Raw genomic sequence first — 26496 nt, forward strand, 5'->3', positions numbered from 1 at the left:
AAATATTATAAAGGACACAATAGAACGAACTCACCAAATCTGGCCAAGTGAACCCAACAAGCAAGTCACAATTGTAGACGGTTCGCTTCACGGGGTAATCCGGTTTGTGGTAGAGCTGGCACAGAATATCCCGAATGTAGTCTTGAAACACCTCTTGGCCGTCCGACACAATCCGCAGACTGTGGAACTCGATTCAGGAAATTCAAGCATCCGTTCCTCATCAATATCACTTTCCTGTTAAAAAAATCCAGAACAGCACTCTTCGATCGTCCACCTTAAGGCTTGTACTCGAAAAAAATGCACCATTTTATCCGTGTGTAACTTGTTTATCCGTGGGTAAAAATTGATGAAAATCTGGGTAAAACTAGTTTAGAGTGAAGTTTACATGTGCAAAATTTCATAACAATCGGTTAAGTGGTTATTGAGATGTAATCGAAACAAAAATAAAATCGCCAGAGAATTTTGCGCGCTGTCATGGAAAATCCGACTGCTACCATGAGATGGATCGGAAGACAACTGGGAATCACCCATAAAACTGTGTCTCGGGTGGTAAAATCGTTTATGGAGTCCCAGAAGACCAAGCAGCGGGCTGGATGTGGAAGAAAATCGAAGAAGACTGACCCTGTGAAGGCCCGTAATCCGAACCTTTAGATTCGCGACGCGGCTCTGAAGGCAAAGTGTTCCGCCTGGTTCGTTCAGCAAACCAAGAAACGAGCTGGGCTTCGTGTATTCAAGGTCCGGAAGGCACCGAACCGGCGTGATCAATAAAACACGGCGGCCAAATCCCGCGCAAGGAAGCTGTATCGAGAGTGGTTAACGAAACCGATGTGTGTGGTTATGGATGACGAAACCTACATCAAGGCAGACGCAAAGCAGATACCGGGGCTGGAGTTCTACGTTGCCAAATCACGGTTTGATGTTCCGGAAGACATAAGGAAGAAGAAAGTGGACAAATTCGCCAAAAATTACTTGCTCTGGCAGGCCAATGCGGTAAACTGAGTAAACCGTACATCACAATGGGTACCATCAACAGCGAAATTTTCCGCACCGAGTGCCTCTAGAAGCGTCTGTTGCCCTTCCTGCGGTCCCACGGAGGCGAGACATTATTTTGGCCGGACCTGGCATCATGCCATTACGCGCGATCGGCGTTGGATTGGTACAGAGACAATAACGTTTTTTTGTACCAAAAACCGCCAACCCCCCAAATTCACCAGAGATTCGTCCGGTGGAAAGATTTTGGGCCATAATGAAGACCAAATCCTATGTATGAGTGCTCATTGCAAGAAAGCCTATATTACGTGATATAGGCTGTAATGTGAACGTGGTATTACTCGTATATTGGAGGTGTAGCAAAAGGCTATAATATCACCTGAAAAACGCATTTACAAGCTATGACCTGGAGGCAGCACTATTCTCAGCAGGTGAAAAGGTGGAATTTCCTTCTTTAAATGTTCTGAGCAGCGGAAAAATTGCAACGATTTAACAAAAAAAAACTTAATTAATAACCAGCTGGATCGAAAATAGATTCTGGCAACCCAGATTAACTTCTGTCCACGCTAAATTTAAAGTGCACATTAACAATGAAAATTTCCCCATTTAGAAGTAAAGTGGCTTAACTCATTAATGCGTCTGTTACCCATTTAATGAGTAATTGTTACCGATGATTGATATTTAACGTGTAACAGTTACTAATGAACGGATAACACATACTCATGAAATAGTTGAGCCACTTTTATTCAAAATTGGTGAAATTTTACCCCATTTGTAATTAGGGTTACTTCAAGGGGTGGTCACTCTACACACTTGTTTTGCGCCAACTTTTTTCTCAGTGTACCTCAGTGTGCCGCAGCTGTACCAGCAGTGCAAAGAAGTCATTGAACTGACTTTTGATTGCTTGTGAATAATGCCTTGTTTGGCAACCCGGTATTTTAACAGCTCCTGTTTTTGTTTTTTTTTCAATGTTTTCAAAAACGACACGGACTCCAGTTGGGACTACACACTGGATGCATCCGTCTCCAAGGATGCCTGCAACGGACGAGCTCCGCTGCTACACGATCCTTCCATCTTCGGCGGAAGGCCGACCCCGCACAACGAACGTCAATCATTAGTCAACCAACGCTTCTGGGAGCCGGCGGAGGAAAAGGATTAGCACCAAATTTTTCACCGCCCGAGTATCATCCGTCGGAAAACTGGAAACCAACACCGGCCGGAACACACATCGGACTGATGAAGGACGCACCGCTGACCCGAAACGGACCAGCTAATTTTCCAAGAACTACTTGTCAAGTTTTACCAACCCGTACACCCTGCCGGACAATTCGATCAGCTTCAAGGTCTACAGCGCCTCCAAGAACAATCGTATCCCAGGCCACCAAAAATTGCATTTTTCACTTCTTCAATACCCCACCCGTATGCCGTCCGAGGATCTGCTGCTGACTGCATTCACCACCAAGGACTGCCACCCGTCGCAAGTGCGAATGATCCCGCTGAAATCGGAAAGTTCCTCTTCCGGATTGGTCGAGTTCCCAAGCGTAGCCCTGGCGGTGAACGCCATCATGAAGTGCAACCACATCGCGATCGATCACAAATGCACAAAACTCCCGTTCATTATGAAGATGTTAGTTGGAAGTGCAAAAAGGCAGGAGAGTAAAAATAATTTGTTGAACTATTTGAGATTTTGCCAAGACGGTCCTCCAACATTATATGAAGGACGATGTAATGGTTGGTGAAGCAGCCACCACCATGGATGTATTGGAGCAGTTCGAATGGTATAGTTTTTATTTGGTTGTTGACTTTCCGATGAAAACTCAAGCACCGCTTGTCGTGACGAGATCAAGATTTCCAGCGTCGGCTACGGCTACACGAATTAGCGATGCAGCTACCACGGTTGCGGCTGCTTCCAATGCTGCTGCTGTTCCTTCTGTACCCAACTAACAATTTTCACAATGTAAACGGCTTTACTCATTTCATTTATACAGTCTCAAGCTGTATTCAAACGTTATACGATATGAGGAAACTTTTACTCAACCTCTATAAAAGCAAATCTGGCGAACTTAGTCAGCTACTTATGGCTGTTGGAACGGTCGGGAGAAGCTCTTATTGCATATCCATTAACGGTTCAATACAGCTGTTATCCTGCTGTTTAGTTGTGTGTGAACTTGAAAGGCGCTTATTCAACCTTTTCCCGGTTATCCAATATTCACTACACAGCTTTCTCTTGAAGCCGAGTTAAATACTGTTTACGCTTTTTTATGAAGGAATTTATTGAGTTTATTTTGCTGTCTATCAAAATTAATCGAAATTAGTTACAAATCATCACCAAATTATTTACCCTGCACCGGAACCTAGAATCGAACTCGAGACGACCTCATTGGCAAACCTTGACACTACCAACTGTGCTACGCCAACACTTTGAACTTATGTAAACAAATCAACATTCCCTTCTACAACAAAATTGCTGAATAGAGGTTTTATAATAGTGCACACGAATCACTTTTCTCGACTAGTTATAAAAGAGCAGAGTAAAAGCTGTAAAACTGCACACGTCTAAAAATAAACCTAGTTGACTGTGAAAATGCTTCCGAATTTGCTATAACACAGTTTATAAGCTGAGTACAGGTTGTTTAGTTGTTGAAAAAGCACTTTTGATGTTTATGTTATTCAGCAAGAGTGGTTGGTTGTGTAGAAGCCATCAAATGAGTAATATATTCACTTTGTTAGCTTTGTTTTGCAGCTACAAGTAGAAAGTTGGGTAGTGTGTGTATACAAGTGACATTAGCGTTTATTGGCTGATGATGTTATTCAGTGCGACTGACAAATTGAATAATGGTTGTGAGAAAGTTGAGTAAACGCTCTCCAAAACATTTTGCTAGCTTTTGCTTGTAGCTGTATCTGCAGCTTCTTTTCAGCTACTATACAGCACAACGCTGGAAAAGTTGGCTTACAAAGCTGAAAATGTTTGTTGGGTAGGGGACTTTTTTGAACCAATGTTCTGTCAAATACGAACCAGCGATTGATTGGTCGGGTAAACGTATAGAACGTGAGAATTTTTACAACAGGGTATCTTTTTTCTTATGTTTTGACAGTCGACTGTGTCGCAAATATTGAAATTGTTTTTGCACGGTCGCTTCCACGAAAGAAGAAGAACGCGTCACAGACAAAAGGAAGCCAGTTGTCTCCTCTTCCTCTTAGTTTATTACGAACTTATGGCTGTAAGCTCCAATCGGTATTATCCTCGGATTAAGTCCCGATCAAAAATGTCCGACTGATTTGATGTCGACATCAGAGTTATTCAACACGATGCTATGCAAACAATTCGCAGATCATCCAAACAGGGACGGTATTAAAAGTTAATCCGAGTTGGAGCTTACCGCCATTAGTGGTGAATAATTTATAGAGCAAATTTTCATTATGTCGAAAGTAACATCAACATCCGCACCGATCCGAGCAGAATAAAGTTTTGTTTTGATGACCGAAAAGTTAGTCCTATTTCCATCAAACTATCAAACACATATAATCTCATTGTGATAGCAGAATTTAACATATTAAGCAGTGTTTTACTAAGCTTTGAGAAAATTTCAAAACCGTAGAAAATAGTTTGCTCTTCGGCGAAATGACCCATTTGGGGAAATGCCCCGCTCCCATAATCACAAAATAACTTTAAATGTAGGTTCAGAGTGTGAAAATTTCACTGAGATACGATGTGGTTAGTTGGGTATTCAAATGAAAGTATTACTTTAAAAAACTAATCCTGGTTGCACAGACAAACAGACGTAACTCTTCATTGTGTATCTTCGTTCACGCATATAACGGTTGATTTGAATATTATCTGTTCCGCGAACTACTCGCCGCAGCGCTGGCATCGGATCACTTTGACGTTTCTATACATACTATAAAATTTTTATGCAATATTGTTTGCGAGTTAGCGAGCAAGCTTGTTTTCCGCGAGAAGCCTGAAAGATGTCGCTACTGAGGTCCTATGTTTTGAGATACTATGTTTTCAAGAAAAACTTTTTCAAAGAGTTACGTCTGTTTGTCTGTGCTGGTTGTATCTCTTTTTCGTTTGCATGTAACACTATTTGTTATGACTAACCATAACAAATATATGATGCTCTGTGCGTTCATTCCGGGTGGTAGCGAACCTGAAGAAGAAGAAGAAGAAGAAGAAGAAGAAGAAGAAGAAGACTTATACAGTATGAGTGGTCCTCTGACACGGCCATTGGTTCTTGAAGCTGCCGTCAGTGATAGCGGTGGCGTTGATGTCGGCATGATTTTAAGCATCGTTCATACGTTACTATCATCATGGTTTGCCGATGAGATCCACCCATCCGAGTATGACCAATCGATAGCACGGCCACTGGTTCTTGATGCTACCGTGAATTCACTTCTCATAGTTTCACCGAGCAATACAAAAAACAGCTGAAATACACCAAAACATACATTAGCTAAATTTTCACCCATACTGAAACGATACCATGGCCGTTTAAACATAAGCATGAACAAAGTTGAAACTCGTAATGTTTACAGTATCTGTCAATAACTGACGTACAATAGAGCCAAAGAACCAAATAAATCGGCTTCAAGCAAAGTGTTCTTGGATGACCGTTGAATCAACTTAGCCCTCATATTTTTTTTCGGCAGATTTCAATCGACTCGCACATTTTTGTAGACGTTATGCTTCTGACTATCTGATTATTATATTCAATATTATTATATTCAACAATTCGGGGTGTAGAGGGACCATCAGGGCACCCAATTAAAACGATTTGGATGGGGAAAGTATAGATGTCAGCTCCCTGTAGCTAACATTTTGTGGATAAAGGTTGGGCTCTTCTCTCCAATTATTTGGGCATTTTCCTGTAGGAGTTTCTTATTTAAAATCTCAGTAGGATAGTTTTTTAGATTCAGTTTAAGAAACGATATTTCATTTAAAAAAAGTTTGTTTTTTTAAAATACGATTATCTCCGGCTGTTATAAAGTTATTTCAATTATTTTAACGCTAAATTAGAGATGAGAAAATTTGCTTTCCATCAATGGGAGATTATTTTTCAGTTGGATTAGTGATATTGTTGCAAATTAATTTGTTGTTGTTTTTTTTTTTTTTTCATACTTCTAAGAAAAATTAGATTTTAGCTAAGTTTTAAAGAAAGGTATTTTTTGTAGTGGTTGTGCCAACAATACCATTAATCGAACTGAAAAACAAGGCAGGTGATCAAAAGCAAACTTACCTTTAATTTGGCGTTAAAATATTTGATTTAACTTCATTACAGCCAAAGTTATTTGTAAATTAGTAAAAAAAATCGTGTTTCTGTATCTAGAAAACGATCCTACTGAGATTTTCTTCTGACTACATTTTTGGATTCAGCACACAATTTCACATGAGAAATATTGTCATTAAGAGGAAAAGGTATTAGGTAACTCAACTATCTTTAACAGATTCTGTTAAAATTTCGAGCATTCTAATTGGCGTCTTGCAGTGAAACTTTTCCAAGCTTTCGCCATCTACATTTCGAATTGAGAACTACTAGAAGGAGGATACTTTCCGAATTCTCCAAGTAAAACAGATGATTTTTGGGGCAAATCGGTCCTTAAGTAAAAACTAATAATTTCCTGTGGAAACTTTTGCTTGAATCGTGTAATGTGTTTGAAAACTATTTGTTATTATTGCGGTATGGATCGGAGATTTTCCATGGCAAATTATGCATAACAAGTTTGCACCCACAGGAGGAGGTTACCTCCTGCGCAGCTGCATTTTTCGGAAAATGGTAAATAAGTACGATTTCCACTAAGATGAAAGTGGAAATAAAGTGAATTTACTTAGAAAAGATTGTATCATGCTGGTGATAATGGAGAAATGGTTGTATAGGACGCCAATATTCAATAAATGTTCATTTTGGCCTTTTTAGGCATACTACCAATTTTTGACGGAAAACGCAACGGAACTTGATTTACTCAACACACACCATGCTATAAAATGGTGCTAGATGGTTTTCAAAGTGATAAGAATATGACAAATCATCTTTATTTTGAGTAATTGAGCAATTTACTTCTGTTTACATTATATTTACGATGCAGCGTTGATGGAGCCGTGAAATGAAATGAATATATCTTATGAAAGTTCATCTGGAAAAGTCAAAGATACACATCAGTCTGATCGTGAAAACGTTTTCTTCTTCACTTTCTTCACAGGCTTGATGAAAATTATGATTTAACGCTTATTTTCACGAATGTTATATACAGTCTGTCAACATTATCATCATCATGCAGTGGCGACATCTACATTGAGCTTTTACGGCAATCTTCCAATTCATTAAAAGCTTTCCATTGATACGATATGCGGGTAAACTTTCACGATTCGTTCTCCGCTTATAAAAGATAATCATTCGGTGTTGAAAATAGCTGGAACTTTTTTTCAATTGCGGATCTACAAAGTAGGTGACGCATGACCAATTTTGGCTTTGCTTTGATTCGCCAATACATGGCTTCAGGGGCACTTGCCTTACCAAGCAGACTAAGGCCTTTACTCGATCCATGGCCACATGTCGTAGTCTGTCGAAGGGTCCGCAGGTGGCCTCCAACTTGGTCGATCCTCTTGTCCGCTGGCGCCTCTTCTTTTTGTTCCTGTTGCCTTCATTAATCTACACTTCACCGTACTTAGATGGTACGCAAAACCTTCCGTTCGAAAACACGAGCATAGTCTATGTCTCGAGGCCGTTGAGGACCACTGATCTGATCAGCGTCTTGTAGATAGTCCACTTCATGCGGCAATGAATTTTATTCGACCCGAGCGTCCTCTGGAGTGCAATGTAGGCACGGTTCCCTGCCTTAATGCGTCTTTGAATTTTTCTGCTGGTATCATTTTGGACCATCACCAGTGAGCCCACTTACACAAACTCACTCGAACTTGACCATCTCAATTTCGTCACCTGAACTAGAGGTGGGATGCTAACATGGTCTTCCCTAGAACCTCTTCCTCTAATGTATTTCGTCTTCGATGCGTTGATGCGAGTCCAATCCGCCTTAGCTTCAGTGTTCAGTCTGATGTACGTTTCCACCATCGTCTCAAAGTTCCTTGCTATGATATCGGTGTCATCGGCCAAGATGCTGGATGGATTTCCTGAAGATCGTACCAGCTCTTCTGATCACACCTCCAAAGAGACTCGAGAGTGTCCCTGATACTCGAACAATGCACATCACTCGATCCATCGTCACCTTGACATATCACGTCAGTTTATACGGAAATCCGTACTAGTACATAATCTGCCATAACTCGATCGATCGATTTTGTCGTATGCGGATTTGGTGTTCAATTGGGCTGTGTAGAAACTGAGACATCAAAAAAGAGATTATACTCTGTAACAAAGGTGGATCCATATGGGTTTTTACTACAACAAGTACATTGTTTACATGGTGATAATAGTAATACATTATTTTTGTTTTGGAATATTCATTATTTTAATATGAAAGAAGATTGAAATGTTTTGATTTTCCAACAGGGTTTTTGTCTATTATTAAGTATTTTCATAAACACTCATAATTGGGAAAATTTAACGTGAAAGTAACTTAATGTTTCTATTCAACAGATGACTATTAGGTATTCATATAATTTTGGGTAATTTTAACTATCACGTTGGGTACTTTTTATTACCGTCTATAAAGTAGAAAGTAATCTGTTTTTAAATAAAGTATGTCTCTCAATCACCTAAAGCACTCTAGTAAAAGTAAAAGGATTTTAAAATTACCACGTTTGATTTCAAAGCTACTACGTTTCTGACTAGTGTTTACATTTTCAACTGGAAACATTAATTCAAAGCTCGATTTTTGAAATGGTAATTTTTCCCTTTTTTTAACGCTGATCATGTTGTGGCGTTTAAGTTGTTCACAAAAGATTGCAGCAACTTTGAAATCCACCTCTAATCTGATCTAATGAGTACAAAAATGCTATAGCTGTCCGTCCGCAATTCTATTGAATCGTATATTTTCCTTTCCCATTAACTTCTTCAGCAACACAATAGTTCCTTGCCTATTTGCTTTCATAACCCACAGCCGCTGATTTTGATCCCAACCGACACGGTCTCACGACCCTTGCCAAACCAGGTGTTCAGGTGCAGTGCGTGACCGACCAACGATTTTCCTTTCCCCCGATCTTCGTCGTCCTTAAAGATGCTGCACCATCGCTCGGCACTCTCGCAAAAGCCAAATATCCATACCCATTCATATGCACCCCTCTTTTATCCTGGTCCGAATCGTCTTTCCACGGGGAGACGAGTAAATAAATGTCACTTGCAGAAACCAATATCTGACGTGAATGCAATTTTTCACCCCAACCATAGCTGACGAAGGGCGACTGCCCAGAACAATATGTGTGTGCGTATGCAAATCCAGGAAGATGACAATAGGGGAACTGCATTTGTGCAACATTCAATTAAACCACGACGGCACTTTTCGCAAACTGACACAGAAAGTAGTGCCTTGTTGCTACACTGGAAAAGGGGTTTCCAGCAGCATCAGGTTAATGCCCCCGTTTCGATGGAGTAGAGGTAGATTCGTAGGTGCCACCGGAGGCCGGACCGGGCAGCACCCATTTGCATAAATTGTGCGTGCATCCCGTTGCACAATCGTTGGGATTTCTTTGTTTCTGCTATCGAAAAAAAAAACCATTATGGGATAGGGTAGAATGCATCTGTCCGCTCACTCCTGATCCCTTCAAGATGTGCAGCAGCAGTTATAGGAGGAAAGAAGTCTCAGAAAAGTGCTCGGAAATGGTGACCCCTTTCCGTTTTTCTCCCGGCACGGTGCAGGCATGATGATTTGTTAGGATATGCAAATCACCTTAACACCTCGCGAGTTTCTTATTGTTTCGCTTTTCCGAGATGCCAGAAGAAAGGAGTAGACGGGCTTGCTCTGCGTGTTCGAAATAGGTAAATAGGGCATTAATTGTTCCCCTCCTGTAACGGATCTGCAATCAACGCCTTCCTCCCGTTGCGCGTTGCAGGAATTGCATCCTGGTGGATATTCATAACCGTTCACCGAGCAAGATGTGGAGATATGCGAGAATGGATTTGCATTGTTTCACGTACGTGTGGTGGTTCTTGGAAGATTTTCCGTGTGGAACTTTGCGTTTTTGCTGTCGGGCATCTATGGGTGGCTAAAATATCGGTGAAACAACAGTTCAAACTACTTCGAGTCACTAATATGTTCATCAACAAAATCGAAAAGTGGAAACAAGTGGATACTATTTACATTGAGTTTTCGAAAGCAGGAGGTCAACTCAATGAAGAAAACAAAACTCCCGGACATTCCTTTCTAACTGCAGTGCTATTACTGTCCTCAGATATATATTAATGGTTTCTGGACATTTTTTGACGTAGAACCACGTGTGTGATTTCTATATGGGGGTACACTTTGTGAAAACCGAAAATGGAACATGATACAAAATTATGAAAGATTTTGAACGCTAATAACTCAGCTTCCCCTTGACCAATTTCAATAATGTTATCACCAATCGATCAGATATTTTTCTACGCATCTATTAAATTTAAGACTTTATCATTTTCAAGTTGTCACTTTTGAAAATATCACGAATGTGCAACTGTTGCTTTGATAATTAAATTATCACCGATTGCCTGTGAAAAGTGATTTCCCTAGCACAGATTTCAAAGTTGAAGTCCATCCGGTCTCACCATACGGTGGTTATTTAATCGCCGCGTGGTGAGTGATGGTGTTCTCCAGTACACAATCGAAGGCTGTCTGGAAGCAGCTAGCTGCAGCCCACATGAGCATCCAATGAAAGAAGAAGAAGCCACACCGCTATTGATCGGAATCAGTAGCCCTTCGTGAGTTGCTGTGGGCCAACTACAGAGAGAACCCCGCTCAAATGCCTATTCCTACACAAAACACAAGCTCCTGCTGCAGTTAACAAATAAGATTTATTATATAAGACCACGTAATTCTATGTCATCATTGCGTACAACACCATAGGGCTGTCCCTTGTAGTTTTTTTTTAATGACAGATGGACCTCTAACCCAGTACAAGCCCAGTAACGCCTGGTAGATTATGGATTATATAGATTAGTTCTTTCCGGAATTATTTAGTTTTTACGGAAGCGATTGCAAAGTTTCTGGAAAGACTGAAATGCAGAAATTTTCTTACGTCATTCAATACTATCCGAAGAATTTCAGAGCTTTTCTGAAGTGATTCATTACTTTCAGAATTGATTTCAAACTGTTCAAAAGTGATTCAATTCTTTCTGAAGTGATTCAGTACTTTCGGAAGTGATAACAAACTTCTATTTTCCGGCGTGATTCCAAATTTTTCTGAAGTGATTCAGTACTTCCTGAAATGAGTGCTTTCCGAATTAATTATGAATATTCTGAAGCGATTTAGTAACGTAAGTTTTAATGTTTTGTTACGGCAGGCAGAATGAAAAATTATACGTTTTGGACACCGGGTTTTGAGCAGCACATAAACAAATCTTTTCGATTTAGCGCAGCTTTAAACTGCAAGTGTAATTCAGTGTATTAGGAATAGATTAACAAATTATAGGTTAGTTTACTTACACTTACGGTGTTCTACGTGTGCAAATGGTATGCTTGAAATCTATGTTTGTTACTTGTGTGCAACAAATTTTAGGGTATTACAATTGTGTGTTAATAGGTTTAAAGTGTACAACTTACAATTTATGTATGTGCTTTTAATTAGGCAAACTACTAGTAACAAATTGAATCGTTTGGGGTTTAATAAATTTTAGAATAACAAATGTTCGCTGGAGTAGACTCTATTTCGCTTGTTGCTTCGCTATCCGTTCTGTTGCTCCTCGTCGGAAGTATTTTGTCCCCTTCTTTCCTTACTGTCACCTGTCATATGTTGAGCTGACCGTTGACAGCCGTCATTGAAGTTCAGCTGGGGCGACAACGCGGAACGCCAACCTGAAGCAGTGCACCCAGCGGCAACATCCTCCCCCCCCCCCCGTAACACTGGCCATCGATCCCAGTGTTACCCCCTGACTCAACCTCCAATACAGCCAACTTGGATACTGGCCTACGCAATATCCCCCTCGCAGTTAGTACAACAGCTTGCCGAACTCTTCCATCCTTCGCTGTCACGACCTCCTTAACGCGTCCACGAATCCAACCGTTCCTGCAGGTTTCGTCGACAATTAGGACCAGGTTTCCTTCAGCTACGGGTTTGACATCGCCGAACCATTTCATCCGCCTCGTCAGCTTTGGGAGGTATTCCCGTACCCAATTGGTGTTGAATCTGGTTCCAGGAGTTTCTCATTGCAGAAGCTGGATCACTAAAGGCTACTGTAAGCGAGCATCCGTTCGCTTGAGGAGGACTTCGAGACTGACTGTCACTGTGCAATATTTTTTCACTTTTATTTGGATCGGTTGCTATGATCGATTTTGGTTGCACTGGCAAGGAAATGTGTAGCAACGAAATCATGGCAACACGGACGGAAAATGGAACGAGCGAACGAGCGAGAGAAAAAAGTGCGAGCGGATGTGCGCCGCCATCGTGTTTTTAAGGATTCGGAGTTGAACCTTTGTGCGAAACACAAGTGAAATTTACAAATGTAGTTTTAGAGAAAATAAATAATGTTTTAGTGTTAAATGGAACAAAAATGGTGTAAATAGTTATTTCGCAATACAGTCCACAAAAAATCGAGGCCAGGAGAGCCTGAACATTGGTCCATCGGAGCCGGATGAGATCCTAAGTGGAAGAGACAAAATGGCGTCCTGAATGGACTGAAGAATCTTCAGAGACAGTGAACAGTGTGTGTGAACTCTAAAAACATTAAAAAGTGACTGGAAAACTGAAGACAGCTATTTGCATCATCGACGAGTCGATGGGTGCAGAGTGAAAACAATTGATTTCGGAGTGTGAAGTGAAAAAGGTGAAGCAAAGTGAATGCGTGCCGCCATTTTGTTTGTTGGTTCCAAGGTCGGGAACATTTCCGGAAGCAGTCCCGCTGCTTTCATCCAGGCAGATAGTAGTCCCGCTGCTGATCTGTCGATTCCATGTGGCGCGTTTTACTAGGACACCCGGACACCGATCACGAAGAAGAAATAAAGGAGGAAAAGAAAACACCAGTAACTACACCGAAGAAAGAAAACATGGCGGAATTGAAGTCGCTGATTTCTAAACGCGGAGGAGTGAAGAGCAAGTTGTCGAGGATCCATGCCGCGGTCCAGGCAGTGCAAGAAAATCTTCTAGGCATGTCTATGCCACAACTTCGTGTCCACGCAAAGAATGTGGACAAGTATTACGACGAATTCAACGAAGTGCATGACACCATCATGCAAGCTATCCAGGAGAATCAAAAGGAACACCATGAAGGTAAGCTCATCGAGTTCGAGACAATCTACAACGAGACGCAAGTTTTCATTGAGACGCTTGGAAGCTCACGCTCAGAACGCCAACCAGAATCGGGCTGTTCTTCCCGCTGGAGTCCAGCCGAACGGTCAACCACAGGTTGTCATCCACCAGCAGGCTCTTCGTGCCCCATTGCCAACTTTCGATGGGCGGTACGAAAATTGGCCTAAATTCAAGTCGATGTTCAAGGATTTGATGAGGAATTCTCCAGACTCGGATGCAGTGAAGCTGTTCCATCTGGACAAGTCGCTAGTAGGAAGTGCGGCAGGGATCATCGACGCTAAAACAATCCAAGACAACAACTATCAGCAAGCCTGGCAGATTTTGGAACAACGCTTCGAAAACAAGAGGTTGATTATCGACGTTCACGTACAAGGTATCATGCAGCTGAAGAAGATGGCTAAGAAGTCCTCTAAGGAGTTGCGTATCCTCACTGATGAATGTTCAAGACATGTGGAAAATCTGAAGTTCCACGAACAGCACCTGTTAGGAGTGTCGGAGCTTATCGTTGTTCACATTCTAGCAGGTGCCCTCGACCAAGAAACAAGGGAGTTATGGGAGGGTACTCTCGACCATGGAGACCTTCCGAAGTATGATGAAACGATGGAATTCCTCAGAAAGCGGTGCTTGGTACTGGAGCGGTGCGAGTCGACCACATCGTCGGTGTCTTCTACCAAGCAAGCAGCTACCAAGGCACCACCAAGTAAAGCATCGAAAATTTCTGCTGCAGTCACAACGTCTAGTGAGATTGTCTGTGAACTGTGCGGTGGAGACCATCCGAATTTCAAATGCAGCACCTTTCGCAACATGAGCGTTGCGCAACGGTTGGTTAAAGTGAAGGACGCCAGAGTTTGCTTTAACTGTCTGCGTAAGGGCCATATGGGCAGATCATGTTTATCAACGAGAACGTGTTCAAAGTGTAACCAGAAGCACCACAGCATGCTGCATCAGGATCAGCCAGAAGCGCAAGTACCACAGAAGCCCAAGGACAAACCGGAGGAGCAACCTGCAGCACAAATGGGTGTTGCTGACAGGAACGATCCAGATCCACAGGAAGGCAGAAGTAGTGTTTCGGTAACAACGTCATGTCTCGGCGGCGGGTTGCCACAATCGACTAAGCAGGTGCTGCTTCAGACGGCAATAATCGATGTGGAGGATGTACACGGTCGTCTCTATCCTTGCCGTGCGCTGTTGGACTCAGGTTCACAGGCACACATCTTGTCGGAATCGATGGCACGAGTTCTCGGTTTGCCGACCCTGAAATGCAACATTACCGTAGTAGGAGCAAACGCAGTGAAGACTCAAGCAAAGAAAGGAATGAACCTGAATTTCTCGTCGAGGTACTGCTCACTTCAAGACAACATCACGTGCTTGATTTCGGAAAGGCCGACTGGGAATGTACCATCGATGGCGATCGATGTATCATCGTGGAACGTAACGCAAGGGTTGCGGTTGGCGGATCCAGATTTCTTCAAGCCACACGAAATTGATTTGGTGCTTGCTTCTAATTACGTCTGGGATTTGCTTGGAACCAAGAAGGTGGCGCTGTCAAATGGTACAACGTCACTGCGAGAAACGGATCTGGGCTGGATCGTTACTGGTACATACGACCCGTACCAACAGGTGAGTGGCTCTATTTTGATCACAAATGTTGCATTACAAGATCCACTAGCTGAGAAACTGGAGAAGTTTTGGTCCGTTGAGGAGGTGACGGAATCTCCACCCTTGAACACTGAAGAACAAGAAGTTGAGCAGCATTTCCTGGAAACTTATCGCCGGGACGAATCTGGTCGTTTCGTGGTCCAGATGCCGTTTCGGGAAACCGTCGCTGAGCTTGATGACAATAGAAACCTAGCATTGAAGCGTTTCTACACTCTCGAGCGAAAGCTATCCCGCGCTCCAGATCTGAGGAGCCAGTACTGTGAATTCATGCGAGAATATCAATTGCTTGGGCACTGCAAAGAGATCAGAGAAGAAGAAGACGTATCTGAACTGCCGCGATACTACTTACCGCACCACGCGGTGTTTAAGCTGGCGAGTTCGTCAACCAAAGTAAGGGTAGTATTTGATGCTAGCGCAAAATCTTCGAAGTACTCCCTGAACGACGTGATGAAAACTGGACCAACCGTCCAGAACGATATATTTTCCGTGGATCTTCGTTTCCGACGCCATACGTTTGGATTTTCCGGCGACGTAACCAAAATGTACCGGCAGGTCGGTGTCGATGGAACCCACACCCGATTTTTGAGGATTTTCTGGAGAGAGGATCCTTCAAAGCCCCTGAGAATTTTGGAACTGGTAACAGTGACATACGGAACGGCTGCAGCACCGTTTCTTGCGACCAGAAGCTTGGTGCAATTAGCAGTTGAAGAAAAACACCGGTACCCAGTTGCATCGAAGATGGTGATAGAAGATGTATATGTGGATGATATGCTATCTGGAGCAGATACAGAAGAAGAAGCTGCTCAACGCTTGTTGGAAGTGAAACAGTTGCTATCCGCAGGCGGATTTCCGATTCGCAAGTGGAGCTCGAATTCAGCGGTAGTGCTTGAAAGTGTGCCTGAAGAAGAACGAGAAAAATTAGTGAGGATTGGTGAAAGTGGTGTCAAGGAAGGAATCAAAGCACTCGGAATGTTCTGGGATACGAAGAATGACCAGTTCACGTTCGAGAGTTGGTCAGAAGAGGTCAGTAACCGATCGCTAACGAAGCGGTGCGTCCTTGCTGAAATTTCGAAGCTGTATGATCCGTTGGGACTCGTCTCACCGGTGATAGTATGTGCCAAGATCATAATGCAAAAACTCTGGTCTTCCAAGTTAAACTGGGATGACGAACTGGAGGAAGACATTCTGGTTGAGTGGGTGAATTTTCGAGCTTCGTTGACGACGCTGAATCAGATTCAAGTGCCACGATGTGTTAAGCTATCTGGTGCCATTCGGTACGAGATCCACGGGTTCGCGGATGCTTCGATAGTAGCGTACGGAGCCTGCATATATTTGCGATGTGTGTTGCCTGACGGAAGTGCGGAACTGCGTCTTATGTGTGCGAAATCAAGAGTGGCACCGTTGAAGGCGACAACAATTCCAAGACTAGAGTTGCTTGCTGCTTTGCTTCTAGCGCGGCTGGGGGCAAAGGTGATTGAAGTGATGGAGATGGATTACTCGGAGGTTACGTTGTGGTCTGACAGTCAGATTGCATTGGCTTGGTTGAAGAAACCACTCGGTTCTTTGGAAACTTTCGTTCGAAATCGCGTGGCAGAGATCAACAGGCTCACGAATCGTTACACTTGGAAGTACGTGAACACAAAACACAATCCTGCTGACGTGGTGTCCCGAGGTCAGACTCCAGCCATGTTATGTAAGAATAACCTCTGGTGGAGTGGACCTGATTTCCTGAGACAAGAAGAGTACTGCAGTCCTCAACCCGCGCCGATTCGGGAATTGGAGATTCCAGAGTTGAAGGTGACGGCGGTTGTTGCGGAAAACATCGAGGCCCTGCCCGTGTTTGCAAAGTTCAGCAGTTTCCGTAAGCTGCAACGAGTAATTGCCTACGTTCTGCGTTTTGTTCGGAATTGTAGACGCAAATCGACTAAGTGCCCAGGAATCTCATCAAAATTTGTGACAGTTCCTGAAATGAGAAGCTCGCTCAAGTGCATTGTGAAGGTAGTCCAGATGTTGGAGTTACCTAATGAAATCCATAGCGTAGAGAAAGGTGAAATTCCACAGCGACTCGCAACCCTTAGTCCACTGCTCGACGATGATCATCTGTTGAGGGTTGGAGGTCGTTTGCAGGAATCGGAACTATCATACGAGACCAAACATCCGTTTGTTTTGCCAAATCATCCAGTAGCCGAAATGATCGTCAGAGCTCTTCACATCGAAAACCTGCACGTGGGACCTTCTGGCCTATTGGCAATTGTTCGGCGAAATTTCTGGCCTTTGAAAGGTCGATCCACAACCAGGAAGGTTACGCGAGGTTGTATCCAGTGTTTTCGTACCCAGCCTCGAGGAATTCAGCAGCTCATGGGCAGTCTACCTGAAGAACGTGTCAATGTTGCCGCTCCATTCGAATTCACCGGTGTTGACTACGCCGGTCCTGTTACGGTCAAGCAAGGGAAATATCGGCCAAAATTAGTGAAAGGATATATTGCAGTGTTTGTGTGCATGGCAACAAAGAATCTGCATTTGGAGTTAGTGTCAGATCTTACCTCCGAAGCGTTCATTGCAGCATTGGAGCGCTTCATCAACCGTCGGGGCCAGGTTCGCAGAATGTTTTCAGACAATGGCACCAATTTTGTGGGGGCTTCAAACGAACTTCATCAGCTGTACGTGGATTTTCAAGGTGAAGTCCATCGCCAAAAGATCAATGATGTTTTGCTGGCTAGAGAGATAGAATGGCATTTCATCCCTCCCAGAGCACCAAACTTTGGTGGCTTGTGGGAAGCCTGGGTGAAGAGTGTCAAAACGCACCTGAAAAGAACTCTTCAGAACGCAATACTTACGTTCGAAGAGTATAGCACCATACTCACCCATGTGGAATCGATTTTGAATTCTAGACCGTTATTCAACGTTTCCAGCAGTCCTGATGAGCCTCTTCCGATCACACCTGCACATCTGCAAATTGGAAGGCCGCTGGTCTGCATTTCAAAACCATCCTGTGAAGGGGTGCCTGACAATCGCCTTTCCCGATGGCGATATCTTGATAAGCTTCGTGAGCATTTCTGGGGACGTTGGTCTCGGGAATACCTGACAACGTTGCAGACACGAGGCAAGTGGACTGCAGCATCAGCAAGCATCCAACCCGGAACAGTGGTGCTGTTAATCGAGGACAACCTTCCACCTCAAGTGTGGAAACTTGGCGTAGTTGTTGCTACTCACCCGGGAAAGGATTCCTTGGTTCGTGTGGTCGACGTGAAGACTTGCAATGGAACTTTTCAGCGATCCATTTGCAAGTTGGCTCCCTTGCCGACAGATGACAACGATAATCTTCGTATTCCAGCTTCGCAGCCGCGGGGCAGAATGTAAGCGAGCATCCGTTCGCTTGAGGAGGACTTCGAGACTGACTGTCACTGTGCAATATTTTTTCACTTTTATTTGGATCGGTTGCTATGATCGATTTTGGTTGCACTGGCAAGGAAATGTGTAGCAACGAAATCATGGCAACACGGACGGAAAATGGAACGAGCGAACGAGCGAGAGAAAAAAGTGCGAGCGGATGTGCGCCGCCATCGTGTTTTTAAGGATTCGGAGTTGAACCTTTGTGCGAGACACAAGTGAAATTTACAAATGTAGTTTTAGAGAAAATAAATAATGTTTTAGTGTTAAATGGAACAAAAATGGTGTAAATAGTTATTTCGCAATACATTCCACAAAAAATCGAGGCCAGGAGAGCCTGAACAGCTACAGTAGGTTGGCGTACGCCTCTTGAGCTTCCCATCAGGAAGTGGTTCGGTGTAATGGCTTCACCTTCTTCAGCATCCAGTGGCAGGTACGTGAGCGGTCGACTGTTAACGATACCCTCGGCTTCAACGACCAGCGTTTCCAATCCTTTGTCGTCCAATTTTCGATCGTTGTTTTAAGCGGTCTGCATGGCCGTCTTTATCGATCGCACCATTCTTTCCCAAGCACCGCCCATGTGAGGTGCTCCTGGTGGTATGAAGATCCATTTGGTATCTGTGTTTGTGAAAGTTGCTGCCAGTCCGTCGTGAATTTCCTTAATCTGCTTTCGTAACAGATTCTCTGCACCCTGGAAATTGGTGCCGTTATCTGTATAAATCTCCGCTGGCGTTCCAAGGCGGCAAACGAAACGGCGAATGCACTTCACGCAGGACGGTGTGGAAAGGCTGTATACAACCTCCACATGGACAGCACGAGTTGTCAAGCAGGTGAACAAGCAGATCCAGCGTTTTGCAGTAGTCCTTCCTACCTTCACAGACAGCGGGACGAACAGATCAATTCCAACGTACGTGAACGGTCGGGTAAAGGACGACAGGCGAGCCATAGGGAGTGGTGCCATTTGCGGTACCTTCGGTTTTGCCTTCGCCAACTTGCACCATTGACAAGCAACCGCTACTTGCTTCACTACCGTCCTCAGCCGAGAGATATAGTAGAATTGGCGAACTTCATTACACAATGCTTCGGAGTTCCTGTGGCGAAAAGCTCGGTGAAAATCATCCACAATCAAACTGGTTACTGGATGTTTCCTCGGGAGAATTACTGGAAACTTGGCATCAAACGTAGTATGTGGCGCAGCTCCAGTTCTTCCACCGACCCGTAGAACTCCGTATTGATCCACTGTTGGCGTCAACTGGTACAAGGCGCTCGTTTTGTGTAGCTCCATTTTTCTTCCCAGTATCAAGTTCATCTCCTCAGGATACTCCTCCCACTGCACCATTTGCATCAATGTGTTCTTCGCTTTCTTCAGCTCATCCTGGCTCAGATACGATGATTGTGTTTCTTCTCCTCGTCTTCTACGCCTGCAATTGTCCACAAAACGGTGCACGTACGCAACTGTTCCTAATAGCCGGCTCCACCTCGAAAATCGACAGAAATCTACTATGGTAGCTGGAATTGTTATACCTTGTATCACAAAACAGGGCCGTAGTTCTTCTTTTGGTTGCACCAGTTCCTTGGTTTGCTTCGGCCATTCGTTCTCAGGGAGACGAAGGTATTCCGGGCCTCTGAACCACTCGTCAGTGACTTCAGGACACGAGTTCTTTCCCCATTTTGTCGCCGCATCCGCAGGGTTGAGTTTGCTGGGGACCCATCGCCATTCTGCTATGTCCGTTTTTGATAGTAGCTCTCCAATCCGACACGCTACGTATTGTTTGTAGCGGCGGTGGTCAGCTCGCAGCCAAGCCAATACAGTCGCGGAATCACTCCACAGAAATCGTCGCTTCACCTCGACGCTGTGACCCTCCTGTACAAAAGACATCAAGCGACTTCCCAGGACTGCTGCTTGTAGTTCCAAGCGTGGAATTGAGAGTGGCTTGAGCGGTGCGACCTTCGTCTTGGCAGCAACTATTGAGCATTCAGCGTTGACCACTCTAAAGTAAGCTACAGCGGAGAATGCAGCTTCGCTTGCATCAACGAAGATGTGAAGTTGAAGTTGATCGTATGTTTGCGTGGTCGCTTTCTTGAAGTAACAGCGAGGGATTCGTAAGTCACCAATCTTACGAAACAGTCCAGTCCACCTGATCCATCGGTCGAATATTGCTTCCGGCAACTTTTCGTCCCACTGCAGGTCAGCTCGCCATTCATCCTGAAGAAGTATTTTGCCGTGAATGAGGAACACGCTCAGAAGTCCCAATGGATCGAAGATCCCCATCAGACATTTCAGCATCTGCCGTTTAGTCGGCCGATCACCTCTACAAATTACCTCCTGAACTTCATCCTTCATTTTCATCGAAAACCGCAGCTCATCTTCATCCGTGAGCCACAGCATTCGTAATACTCGGTCGCATCCGTCTGTTGGACTCACGCAGAGGATCTTGGTTCCCAAAGTTTCCTCTTCCTTCAGTTCGTTTAGCACTATAGCGTTGTTTGATAGCCAGTTTCTGAGATGGAAACCTCGTTTTTGGTGTATGGTTCTCACTTCTTGGGAAACATAAACGCTCTCGAAACTATCGAGAAAGTCATCCACATAGTGATTCTTCAAAATAGCTTCAACCGCCCGTGGAAAGACATCAGCAAATTCTGCAGCGTTTGTGTTCTTTACATACTGCGCCGACGCTGGTGAACAGGTGACTCCGAAGGTCACCACGTCCATTATATAGATTTCCAATTGTTCCGATGGATCACTCCGAAATAGGAATCGTAAAGCATGACGATCTGACTCTTGAATCAACAGCTGATGGAACATTTCTCTAATGTCTGCAGAAACTCCCACCATATACTGCCGGAAACGAAGTAGCACGGCCGGAAGCGACGTAAGCTGGTCTGGACCTTTAAGCAGCATGGAATTCAGTGATATTCCATCGACTGTAGCTGCCGCATCGCACACTAGACGGACTTTACCGGGTTTCCTTGCATTTGTTACTGTACCCAACGGTAGATACCATACGCGCCTCGGATCAGCTCGTTCTAGTTCCTCTTCCGTAGCGCGATGCGCATAGCCTTTAAGCAAGTACTCCGCAATGTGCTTCTTCAGGTTGGCTGCCAGTGCTGGATCTCGAACCATCTTGCGCGCCAGACATTCGAAACGCTTGGCTGCCATGTTGTAACTATCTGGGAGCTCCACGTCATCGTACTGGCACTGGTGCTGGCTTCACACCTGCATCCTCCACCGTGAAATAATCTCTCACCGCATTGTGTAGCTCCTGATCACTCGTACATTTGCAGGCATGGAAATTCAGCGTATGTGATGCCTCCTTACCATTTCCACCGAAGAGGCTCCATCCTAACCTGGTCTTTACCGCGATAGGCTCGCCTTTCTTGCCTTCTTTCACTTGCAGTGGTACCGTAAGGTTCACGTTATTTACGCCGATTAACAGGCGGGGAACAGCCTTCTCGTAGCTGGCAATTGGCAGACCCTGAAGATAACGGTAACGTTGCGCAAGATCATTGTAGTTAAGTCTCTGCTCCGGCAAAGTTAGCTCCTTCACACTACGAATGTCATTGAGGGTGAACTGTTTCTGACTGTTCGCCGCTCTAATCGAAACTCGAACATGTTTCGACTCCGACTCGACTCTGGTAACGTTCCCTGTCCACTTGAGGCACAACGGTTTCGTCCATCCATCGATACCGAGCTGCTCCACCAGGCTGCTCTCAATCAGCAATAGATCTGACCCGTCGTCCAGGAAAGCGAACGTTTCGATGGACGCTCGGGGTCCTGAGATGATGACAGGAACAATACGAAATTGTAGAGTTTGTTTATATTGTCGATGAGTGTGATTCTGCACCGTTGAGAGCCTTGGCGTAGGCTGACCGCTCGAACGGTTTGAATGCAGCAGTGGATGGTGGCGGAATTGACATCCTTCGATCACGCATTGTGTCGCACTTCTGCAACTCCTCCTACCGTGTGCGTTGAGACAACTCCGGCATAGACCGTTTGTTTGTGCGAGCTTCCATCGATCGTTCACGGTATACGACTTGAACACCGGGCACTCTGCTATACGATGACCAAATTTCTTACAGCAAACACATACACGCTCCTTCTGGCTCGCTGACTCACAGATGGGTTCTGCTCCGCTAAGGTGACTGTTGACTGCTCCTTTGTGCTTCTGCTGCTCCCACCAACATACATTGTTACTCTGCTAACCACTGTAACCACTCCGTGCATGAAATCGCCGAAGGTTTTAAGATTGATAACCGGGTACCGCTGCATATGTTCCGCCCATTGCATCTTGGTGTGGGGCGGTAGTATTTCCACCAATTCCATCAGCAATGTTGGGTTAGAAAGGTGCTCTAGTAGTCCGGCCGCTTCCAAATGGTCGTTTCTGTTCGCAGGTGACACATCCATCTGAGCTCTGACCGCCAAACTTCAGAGAGGACTGGATGTCCTGTCTGATTATTTCAACGGCTGGAAGGCCGTATAAACGTGGCAAAGACTTAGGTCATCATATTTCCTCATTCCAAATTTCCCTGACTTGTTCCGTCTGAGAATAATAAGATCAACTTGAACCGCACAGTGCACTGCAGTGGTGGAAAGGTCCAAAGAGGTTGTGTACCTCGAACTAACACTAGACAGCAAGCTTCTTGGAGCACATTGACAAAACTAACACTAAGTGCAACATCTTGATAAGATCACTGTTTCCGCTTATCAATAGGAAGTCCACCATATCCCTGAAAATAAACTTGATGTCCATAGACGACTAATCCTACCTATTATTATGGTATGCCAAGCTGGGAGAGTTGTTCCAAATGCCATCACCTTAAACTGCAGAACCACCCCTATTGCAAGTAACTTATCGAAAGTGCACTCTTTACTTCTTATCCTGCTTCGCTCTTTCTCTCCACGTTCAAGTGGCTTTCGCATCACTGAAGATTAAGAAATCCTTATCCTACTTTTACTTTGCCGAGGACAAAAGATTGCACTCAATTGCATCTGGTGTTGTTGCTGCCGGTCTTCCAGAAAGGCGGAGGGGAAGAGTTCATCTCAAGATTTGTTTGCACTGGGTGGATTGCATTGAATGCATTAGGTACACACGCACAATGTCCATTTGTGCGTATGTATGCAAATATTAAATCTCAGCCCGGAGCAGAGGTTGTTGATTCGCATCGGAATAGAAAAGTAATGTAAGTGCAAGTGGGGTTCGGATGCATAATTTATTGCAATCTTGCAGATTCTTTCTTTTCTTCACAGTTGGGGGCAAGTAATCTGGGTGAAACACACAACGCGTTACTGACCTGAGTCAATGCAATGGGGTGGGATCCGAAGCGGGTTTGCGAAATCTTTGACGTAACTGTACCTACGAATTGCCATTGCATCGGTATGCCACCGTACATAATAATGATTTTAAATTGCCCTACAAATTACCAGCAGCCATTTGCCAGTAATTACTATAAATTAATTGACTGTTCCTGCCGTGCGTACCACAGAAGCATGTTCCTAATCACGCTATTAGTGGAAGTGAATATGATCGTTTGAGGTGCTTCGTATGCTCCGACAAACCGATGAAACGGGACAGATACAATTAAACATTAAATTTAATGTTGTCAAACATGATGATGAGCTCGTTGTCGCTGACTGGCTCCGGGCCCATAACGATAAATATCAATTACCCGAATTCCTGCGTCTGCCATAGGCCTTTGCCGTTGGAAACTCATACCCATCCATCACAGATTTATGCTAATTGCTGCCATCGCCCAAACGATCTAATATCTAACACACACTCCTCCAGGAACGGTCTTTTTGTCACCTAGGACCACGTGATTCAATTAAACGACCTATGAGACAGATGTTGATTTTTCATTTGGGCAGACATCTCCCGGGATTTCCCGGAGCGGGTTTGCAAAAATTGACCAACGGTCAGTATGCAAATACGTTCGGCGCAATGTAAACATAATTAAACGGGAAGAACGCAAGCAGTTTTCTAATCTCATTCGGAGTTTATCATCACCTCAAACGATAAAAATGACAAAAACAAAGGCACCGCCTGCATGTAGTCCACCCGGGCAGCACGTGTCAAAGTGCGCGCGTGGGACAACTGTCATCTGGCAGTCGCGTTCGGATGCTTCAACTCTTCATGCATGGCTTCCCCGCCACTCCCAGAGCCCATGTCAGCTCGACCGACGCAACTATCGTCGTAATAAAAATTACTACATTATTGTCACCGCAAGCAGCACTGACTTTACAACGTGTAATTTTGACAATTTGGGCCATATGTCAGTCCTACCCACGGCAGCATCTCAATTATGGTTTTTCCGAAAAGGCAGAAAATGCGTAGTTTTACGGCAGGAGGAGGGTGTTTCAGTTTTTTTTTCGGGAGAAAGTTTGCTGTCATCCTGCGTCAGGCTATTACATGCTTTTACCACTCCGGACATGCATGAAGCTCTGGCAGGTCCCAGTGGGTGATGTTTAGAATAAGCAGCCACTTATCATTGCAGGAGGGATTTGAGTGTTTCTAAACGGCGCATAGGGGATCCAATTAGGTTGAATTTGGGCTTCTCTCTAATAGAGTTGTTTGCTGACATGCAGACGCCTAGCAATTAACTGCGATAGTAGATTTTCGGTTGGTTCAAATATCGGGGTTTATGTTGATTGCTGGTGACGTAAATTGGTTAATGATGTCAGGGAGTTGTCGTAAACTAGATGACTTAATCGCTCTGGAAGGTTTATGGCAGGATTGACGGTGCATTATTCAGAAGGTTTTCGATACGTCAACATATGCTCCAGCTGCTATCGAAATAATTTATATGATTTGATTGAAACATCGATGTCTATGTTATTAGATTTAAAATGCATTGAGGGAACTGCGGGGGAGGAGAGTGTTATGAAAAAACGTTTTGTCAGAAATTCAAAGCTATCACACCTAATGGCACTAAATCTAGATAGAGCTGGAATTAGGGCGCAACAGCTTTTGTAAACAATGACCTACCCGACGGTTATGATGGCTTACGTGGATATGCCTTGAGTTCCTAGAAATCATCTTTAAAAGACATTGTTTACAAAGGATGTTACGCCCTAATTCCAGCTCTATCTAGAAATGTAAACTAGCGTAAAATCGAAGACAACAAATCAAGAAGACTGGCAACTCTTCTATTTTCTCATACGAACGCTATGAGACAGGTACAATCGCGTCATCTGCCGCTCAAAGGTAAATGCTTCGAACGAATTTGATAGCAAAGATTACATCCTCAGAAGAGAGGTTTGTGTAAATACATTTTTCTATGCTGCTTTTTTTTTGTCTCAGGAAAATGTGATTTAGCATTGAGTTTTAGAAAAACAGAAGCCATTTTCAGTGCTTACTCTTCACGCTTGCATGAGTTTTTTTTTCCAAAATCTAGAATCATTTTCGCCAAGTTCGTATTCTTTCTTCGCAAGCAATGTTGCATATCTAATACAATTATTTATTAGTGTAGCAGCATCCGGTTGTGCTCCGATCCATTTCCTGACAACCAGCAGCAACTACAGCGAAAACATCAGTTGCGCTCACTTCCCTCACGACACGAGCACAGGAGAATATTACATCCGGTCAAGCGAAGAAACGGTCACCGAGCACTTATCGTTTTTTATTGGATTAACCATCCGTAGCAGTCGTACTGTCGGGATCATCTATTCAGATGTGCTCTTCTGAGACAGACATTCCGAGCCCGGAAGATTCGACTCCTCCCGGTAATTTATGACAGTTGGTGTCCGGAAAAAAAAATCATTTCTTCTTTTTTATTGACCGAACCACGCGTTCGCTCTTCATCGAAATTCAATTACCCATTTTGGTGAATAGTTGTAATTTTCTGGTCCATCCCAACTCGAGTCACCACACATAATAAGGAAATTTTCGTCCCTTTATGTTCTGATTAAATTATGATCGGTTTGTTTTCCGTTTCTGGTACTTGAGTTGCTTTTTTATTTCATTGCATGATTCGAAATTAATTCACCATGTGTGCTCTGAAGAAGTTGCTCGCTGCCAAGAGACAGAACAAAGAACCGCACTGACCAGCACTCTGTTATTCTTTGAAAACGG

At 44.0% G+C, this 26496-nt stretch overlaps 2 protein-coding genes across 2 annotated transcripts; one reads left to right on the plus strand and one right to left on the minus strand.

The window, feature by feature from the left end:
- The first annotated feature begins 13116 nt into the window (after positions 1 to 13116).
- Positions 13117 to 18194, plus strand: LOC135698629 (uncharacterized). The gene is made up of 3 exons (XM_065218687.1): positions 13117 to 13339; positions 13404 to 17697; positions 18134 to 18194. Exons 1-3 carry the CDS (start codon positions 13117 to 13119, stop codon positions 18192 to 18194), a joined length of 4578 nt encoding a protein of 1525 aa, XP_065074759.1.
- A 753-nt stretch (positions 18195 to 18947) lies between these two features.
- On the minus strand, positions 18948 to 21587 carry LOC135698630 (uncharacterized). Its single transcript, XM_065218688.1, has one exon. It carries the CDS (start codon positions 21585 to 21587, stop codon positions 18948 to 18950), a length of 2640 nt encoding a protein of 879 aa, XP_065074760.1.
- Between the last annotated feature and the right edge of the window lie 4909 nt (positions 21588 to 26496).

The sequence above is a fragment of the Ochlerotatus camptorhynchus genome, unplaced genomic scaffold (genome assembly GCF_037179485.1).
Source record: "Ochlerotatus camptorhynchus isolate MF236.1 unplaced genomic scaffold, CSIRO-AGI_Acam_v1.1 ptg000092l, whole genome shotgun sequence".
NCBI lineage: Eukaryota > Metazoa > Arthropoda > Insecta > Diptera > Culicidae > Ochlerotatus > Ochlerotatus camptorhynchus.